The sequence below is a fragment of the Montipora foliosa genome, chromosome 3 (genome assembly GCF_036669935.1).
Source record: "Montipora foliosa isolate CH-2021 chromosome 3, ASM3666993v2, whole genome shotgun sequence".
NCBI lineage: Eukaryota > Metazoa > Cnidaria > Anthozoa > Scleractinia > Acroporidae > Montipora > Montipora foliosa.
This window is the reverse complement of record NC_090871.1, coordinates 27,386,717-27,394,686: the sequence shown is the minus strand read 5'-3', so window position 1 is coordinate 27,394,686 and position 7,970 is coordinate 27,386,717. Positions and strand designations below refer to the sequence as shown.

General features: G+C 41.0%; 1 protein-coding gene across 1 annotated transcript; it reads right to left on the bottom strand.

Moving 5' to 3' along the window:
• Positions 1-499: 499 nt before the first annotated feature.
• On the bottom strand, positions 500-5,434 carry LOC137997217 (BTB/POZ domain-containing protein 6-like). The gene has a single exon (XM_068843092.1). It carries the CDS (start codon positions 5,320-5,322, stop codon positions 3,985-3,987), a length of 1,338 nt encoding a protein of 445 aa, XP_068699193.1. The 5' UTR covers positions 5,323-5,434; the 3' UTR covers positions 500-3,984.
• Positions 5,435-7,970: the final 2,536 nt, after the last annotated feature.

Genomic DNA, 7,970 nt, shown 5'->3' with positions numbered 1-7,970 from the left:
ATGCATTTCATAAAAATTTGGAGTCTATTAATCTTTTAAATTTAAGGACAAGCTGTCTATGAGATTATTGCCAATCATATTTTTTTCAATGTTATGTGAGAAGCCGCTGTGGGGATGGGGTAAGTGTTGTAATGACTGTACCTCATCGGGTGGAGTTAATTTGACCTCGGACCCAAGCTCCGTGTCCTCGTCGGCGATCATAAGCGGTTAAATTCATCAGCTATCGTGGAAATCGAAGCACAAAATGCTCATTTCCAGCCAAGTGCGTGGGGCTTTTTGACGATGAAACATTCACGGAGGTTCGCAAATGATGTGGCTTTAGCTTTGCGTGAAAAAATCCTGGCTGGGATGGATTTTCGAGTCGCAAACCGCCTCTGAGCTGACAACGGTTGGAATCGTAGTGTGCAGCCTTGACTCTTAGAACATTGAAAACACCGACTTCCCGAAACTGTAAAATAAGCTCCAAAAGGCACAAGAATACACCAGAGGTGAGTCATTTTGATTCATTTTATTGAATGCAAGTTAAATTGAGCATTTTTTAGGCTTTATAATCGACGATATTTGATTTCCCATACAAAGTCTTATAACGCGTTTAAATTCTCAACGGCTGTCTGTAGTGACGCGAGCTTGGGCTGCCTATGGTACAAGATGGGGAAATTAGGGAATTCATCATCCAACAAACCAAGAGGAATAGGAATTCATTTCGTGGATAACTGTGCTTGTAATACAAGACGTGCAGGGGCGGATCTAGGGGGAGCGTGCAGGGGGTGTTCACCCTCCCCTTGACATGATCTGCAGCTTTCTAATACAACTGGTATTCCGCCAAAAAACAACAACAAAAAAACGTCACCAGTCAACTACGCCATTCCTTTAAAAGTGGTACACCCCCTAGCTCCTAAGAAAAATCCTGGATCCGCCCCTAGCGTGATTGGCAGCATAAGTAGGTCCTAGAAAAAGCAAATACCCAACTTGTGTACAACCTATGAGTGAATAGCGCTTTGCACTTTTACTAAAAATAGACTTTGTAACATGAGGCCCCCGTATAGACTCACACAAACATTTCGATCCACTGAAATGTATGAGTGAGGTAAGCGATAGTGAATTAAAGAAGAAGAAAACTTTATAAATCTGTGGAGTTGGTTTCTAAAAAGAAGGTAGAATGGTTAGTACTAAACACTGTTGATGTAAATCGGACTCACAGTATCCAGATAAATGACCATAAATTGCCGAAATCTCTCAAAGAGTTGCAGGAATCAGGAAAGAAAGTCTTCATACCGCTAACAAAACCATCGTAAGACATCGAGAAATGTAAGCCTTGGCTAGTCGATTGAACGCGGGAATTCTTAACTGTGAAAAACATATATTTGTGCTCTACAAAAAGTCCCACAGCAAAAGTTCCTGATGTCCACCAGGAGTAACAAGAAGGTTCATAAAAGGGAAAGCATTACCGCTTCGAAAAACAATTTTTGCCCACTCTAGTTTTGAAAAACGCACGAAACTTTGAAATTCGCCTAAAATAATTAACAATTATTCCATAAGCGCGCGTTGGATATGAGATGGTAAATAGCCAACGAGGCGCGTAGCGCCGAGTTGGCTATAACCAGTCTCATATCCAACAAGCGCGAATGGAATAATTGTTTTATTAAATTCCTTCAACTCCAAAAATTTGGAAGTACAAAATACGAGCGGAAAAAGCGAGCAAATCCGAGCGAAATCGAAAAAAACTTGATGAGAACTGATGCAATTTTGTGTAATACCTTGTTGTCAGACAGACGCAGGCTCACCACAAAAACATTTCTTGCCTTTTCGCGTACTTCTAAACGTCGGAATTGATCCAAACTTTCCACAAAAAAAGTTTTTTTTTTCCCTTTTTCGCTTTATTCAAAGAGAAATTTCACTTTCCGGCGAAAACATTTTTAGTTTAGCAACGCTTAACGCAATCATTTACCATATAAGGTCAAACCAAGGTATATGAGCTGATAACCGAGATTGAGTGAACCAATCAGAGCACGCGAAATGCATTATCCGAGGTTGAGAATTTAATAATATAGGATACCCTGAGAGCAGTGTTAAAAGGCATCTCTCTGAACTGAGATTCTCAAACAAAAAGAGGTCAAGCACAAGGAGATGAAAACGGTCGACGTCGCTTAAAACGGAAAAAAATTGAAGCGAATATTTAACAATTAGACCCGTAGCCCGCAAGGTCTACGGGTCAATAGCCCATGAAGCGAAGTCGAATTGGCTATTGACCCATGGCCCTTGAGGGCGAAGGGTCTAATTGTTTTAGTATCACCCAACTAGTCGGACAGAAAAGACAATAATAAAGCTAGCAAATGCAAGCTGAAAATATATTTATTTGGGAATAAAACGAAAGAAAGCATCACGCTTTTCGCTACTCAAGGACTATTACTAATAGTCCTCTACTAGCGTAGCCAATCAAAATGCAGCATTTGCATTAGTCCACTAGTTGAGTGATACTAATAATAACCGAGGGTCAATATTCCCCAGTACGGCCCGAGCAAGCTCGGTTAGTAAGTTGTTTATTATATGGCATTCTGTTTCTGATAGTAAAATGCACTTCCGGTGCAATCAATCTTTTTAGCTTTTTATCTTTTAGCTTTTTATCTTTTTAGCTTTTCAATCTTTTTATCTTTCAATCTTTTTAGCTTCTTCTGGTAGTTTCACTATAAAGAATGACAATATTCACAGTTTTTTTTCGCTGTTTTGGTTGCAAATTATGAATTTGCCGGCTTTGCTCCAAAACAAAAATACACGGCTTGGACCGTTTCCACAGAAATAGTCCGTACTGCAAAATCCCGACCGAGAAAGAACCAATCAGAGCGCTGAGATTTGCCCAAGACTGGCTTTGCCATATAATAATAAGCTTCATTTCTCTTGTGACTCTTACAGACTGAACTTTGTTTGTCTGAGTCGACTCTGTCACTTGGGCGTCTATAATTTCATGACGTCATTACTGCAAAGCGCTATTGGTGATAGCTATGAATGCTTCGGAGAAATTAACGGATGAGTTTAACTTATTGATTATCATTTATTAAGGATATGATCGCCTCCACTAGCAGCTACAGAAAGAATTCAGAATAACTTTGAAGAAATTCAAATTTCTTGTGAAAGCTTATTTTGTTCAGTCATGAATTGAATGACAAAAAAATTCTACAGTACTTGGCCTAAAAAATTGCGAGGTCAACTGATTTAGCACCTTAACTTCAACATCGGAACGATTTTTTTGAAATGAATTGTCAGTACTTGCCTTATTTAACCCACCTAGCCCTCTCGTAGGCCTTTTAAGAGCAAGTTGTTGGTTTTCACAAACAGGTCGAATAATGTCATGCATAATGTCATTCATGGTACTTTCTATACAGTCACGTCCAATGTGTCACAAGTCTGAGAATTTCATGATTACTTTTAAGGCCGGGACACACTAGGCGACAAGTCGCAGCGACATGTCTCTGCGACAAGTTGCTCCATGTGTACTACCTGCAAAACAAGTCCCTGCGACACGACACCTGTTCGGTGCACACGCAGTGATCTAGTATGAGGGGGAATGTGAACTAGTTTTCTAATTCAATATGGCTGACCATATGACGCTCTCTCATTGGTTCATTTATATTTTGTCGCAGCGACTTGTTGCCGGAAGTGTACACACGATGCGACAACGCTGCTTTCGCTAATTTTGTCCCTGCGATAAGTCGCACGAATTCAAACTGGTTTGAATTTGTGCGACTGATCGCAGCGACAAAATTCTGCCCAGCGACAATGATTTTCATGAAATTAACCGTGTCACACAAGGCGATTTGTTGCGGCGACTTGCCCCCGCGACGTGTCGCAGCTACTTATCGCCTAGTGTGTCCCTGCCTTTAGGGTTAGACTTGTGGCAATTGCGTACATTCTTACTACTGATTGATAGCTTGAAAACGCTGTTTTATAACTGTCAGATGTAGCGTAGCAAGCAATTAAAAAAAAATCTTACAAAGAAAAAACAAATCGGGGAAATTGACCTTTGAAAGGATCTGTTGTGTTAGCTCCCTCTGCACTCTTCCTAAATGTAAACTTTACGCCGGGCACGTGAACCAAAGAAAGGCCGTTGCGTCCACTGCTATAGGCTGGCCCAGAGATCTTTGCTTCGATATGGTAATCGGTGTTTTTCTTCACATCAAGTGGCGTGTCAAAAACAATTTCAAACCCAAAGTAACGACCAACTTTGCATTCCATTTCCTGTGACCGAAAGCTATCTGTCTTGGTTTTAACAGTGGTATTGCTGTGAAGATCCTTGATCACTAATCTAACGTGATATTCGTTGTTCATACTGCCAAATAAGCACATTCCATGTAACTTGATGTTGTTATTCACGCTAAAAATAAGACATTCCATTACAAACCCTTTGTGATACCAATCGGGCCGTTTAATTACGTCGTTAAATCTATCACAAGTTCGAAACATTGGGTATAAACCTGACCGCTTTGTCTCTGGAAATCCCACTGGGGTGGCCCCCAATGCTGAATTGAAGAACTTAACGAGGTTGATTACTTCGTCTTGAGTTAGGATTTTTTTATCAAGGACAACGGTTACAAATTCTTGTTCTTTCATCAAGGGAAAGCGGATTTTTTTAACTACTGCTTCTCCAAGAATGCCTCTTTTTGCTTCACCGTTTGCCTTTAAACCTTGCTTTTTGCATTGTTTTGTCGCCCACAAGTGAACAGCTTTGAATAGGTCGATCTCTGTCAGGGTAAGAGTGTCTCTTGAGATGATTGCCTCAAGCAAGGAGTGTTGAATTGACGCAAATCCATCTGACGTCACGACTGCTTCCGACTGTGTGTCGATCACTTCCCAACATCGATCTACCAAGGCTTTGTCGTCGTAATTTTCAGCCAATGGAAGGACGCTGAGGACATTTGATGGGCTTAACTTACTTTGAACATATTCGCTGCATTTATCAACCAGTGAAGGCACCATGTATTTCTTCGCCAAATAAAAGACCTCCATAACATTGCTTCCGCTTAAATTCACTTCATCGCTGTACATGAAACGAAACAACTCAAACAGACTGTCGTATTCACAGTCAGGCAGTTCAATGGAGTGACTAGTTTCCGCTAGCTCACTGTAAAACATGGCTTCAAACACAGGACTACTAATCGAGAGCACAAACTTGTGAGCTGGAATAACTTGCTTACTTTCACTTTCTCCATCGCACTTAGTGTTACGAACCACAAACTTCACATCGCTGAGAAGATCGTTGTTCAGCATAAACATGGTTCTTTCTCGAACTGTGGGCCTCTTTGTTTGCCAATTTTCTCTCGCAGCCATCTTCGTTTAGATAAGCAATCTAGAAATGTTCACGATAGTTCGCTTCTTAGTCCGTTGTGTCCGTAAAGCCGATATGTGACGACCGTAGCGGAGTTTTCAGCCTATGAGACATACGTCACACACTGCCCCTTACTGTGTGATGCATGAATGCTTCCTCATTCAATTCTTTGTTATTACATGTCGTCACAAAAACTAAAATTAAGAATTTTTAGTCCTTTCTTTCATCAGGTTAAAGGTATTTTAAAAATATATCTGCTGGCCTGTTTTAAGCTTGATAGCATGCCCTCCTTTTTTTTCTATGCCTCTTGTGATGCATGGATGCTTTCCGATAAAGAGTCCATTTATTGTTGTGTGATCGCTCTGCTGTGAGAAATTCTGGTGTATTTTTTTTCTATTTTAATGCCCTAAATAACGATCGCTAAATAACCGATACAAACCCTTATAAAATTTATGTAACGCAACAACGATACTCCGTGAGCTTGGGGTACCTATGGACGCAGCTGCCAGCTGGTAATATCATCGCTATATTCCGTTGTGCATCTCTCTGCTAAGTGGTTTTCGTGAAGAACATTTGCATGACATTGATTCTGCGACTCCTTCAATTTGACCTCTGTCTGTTTTGCTGTTATGTGGCCTCATCGATCAGTAGTCCATTCAGAAGATTACGCCAAGCCGACCACATTGCTGAAGGAAAGACCAGACAACAACTGAACACCGGGAACATCATGCCCGACTCTTTTCGGCTAGTGTTTGGCATCGTTTTAAACGTCCTACAGAGATTATGAACATTGAAGTGTTGTGAGACGGGGCCTACGGTTTATAGTCCTCATCCGAGAAGACTTGAAAGTCTAACCATTTGCGGATGTAATTACAGGCAGCATTTTCTCCTCGTTTATTTTAAGACCGTGAGTGTTGGTCCGGCCGGAGTCGAACTCACGACCTCCTGCATTTGATTAACATAACAAGGTGAATACGACTCTGAGAGCACGGTCCGCGTACACCTGTTGGCAACTTCAGCTCTAGAATTTAGGTCTTTCCCTTCACGAAGAAAGTCCATTATGATAGTTGATTTCCTCTTTACGGCTGTAAAGCCTTGTTGTTCCTTGGATTGAGTTTGATTTATGTAATCGACCGCACGAGAAATTCTGTAATTGACCGCGTGGCTTCCGAGTCACAACTGTTCGTGTTTCTTGTTGAATCAATTCACATACTTAAACAAGTTTTTTTACTTTTAGTCACCAAGATCAGTTTCCTTTGTTGTAAAAATGTGATTTGCTGTATTGATCTCTCAGTCCTTTTCCTGTTGACATCCTTTACCGTCGGATGGCCGGTTTCGGAAGCAAGATTGCAATTCAATCCCGAACTCCATCTACTTAGCCGGAATGCTTTGAGATCTCAGGGAAATACCGGCAGGCCAAGTAGTGACGTCACCGGATTCAAAATCATGAGAATCGATGCGGTCGCAAGCTCGAGTTGTTCTAGGGTCTCTTTCCTTCGATTCTTCCGATGATTTGTACGTGGATAAGTGGCAATCCAGTTGGGATTCGTAAAAACTGTTTAAATTTTTGTTTGTACTTTGATGCCCCTTTCTCGTCCCTTCCCAATGCGCATGTCGGAGATTTTGTAGTTGTCATAGTAACGCTTGTGGTATGTGTTGTGCGCATGTAATCGTTTGTAGCGTGACGAGCTAGTCCTACAAAGGTTGCGAAACAAAAGGTCTTTTATCCGTGTAACCAACGCCCTTCTACCAGAAAAGGGGAGATTTGTGTTCGGAGAGTGAGTGACCACGCCGTCAATAGAACAACATTATTAAAATTTACTATCAACCTATTTGTGTGAGTAAATTAGGTGAGATTTCCGAAAGCGCATGCATAATACATAACATATGAACAAAATGATATATGAAATGAATCATATATTGAACTGGGGATATGAAATAAAGTGGAGCTATGATCCTCGCAGTTATCAACGCAATTTTAGCAATTGAGCAAAGAAGCCTGAAAATTTCAGGACTGCGAGGATCATAGCTTCACTTGATTTCAAATCCGCACTTCAATGTACTGTTCATTTCATTTATCATTTCGTTCATTGATTCATTCATCACGGGAACAAATGAATCCACAAATGACCAGCTCCCAACGTCAGTAACTTCACGGTCGTACCGGTATCGCGAGATCACGGATTCGAACCCCGTTGAAGTCCTGAAATTTTTAGGCGTCTGCGCGCAATTGCTAAAATTGCGTTCATAACTCGAGGATCATGATAGCGTCACTTGAATACATAACATATATTCGGAATGACTAAGACAAAAATTGAAAAAGGCGGATTTAAGCCCTATTCATTGCAAGGGCCTTTTTTTTCTTGGATACCGGTAGTTATTTTCCTAGATACCGGTAATTCGGCGGTGGTAGGATGAATGATGTCCCAGGAGGGGCCTGTCATAGTAACTACATCTTACTAACCAAATTGCGGGGCCGAACGGCAAGTTAATAAAAAAATCTAGATTCCCTGAATCGCAGACGGGATTTCTGCCGCTTTATGTGTCCTTCATATGACAAGTCAGTTTGTTGTGCACCACTTAGTCAAAAAATGGTTGGATACTGATAAACGGAATCTTGAAGTGGTTTTTCTGTGAATTCGGCTTTGCA

What these genes read in the sequence shown, in the direction of transcription:
- LOC137997217 (XM_068843092.1), bottom strand. Translation starts at nt 5,322, where the DNA reads ATGGCTGCGAGAGAAAATTGGCAAACAAAGAGGCCCACAGTTCGAGAA.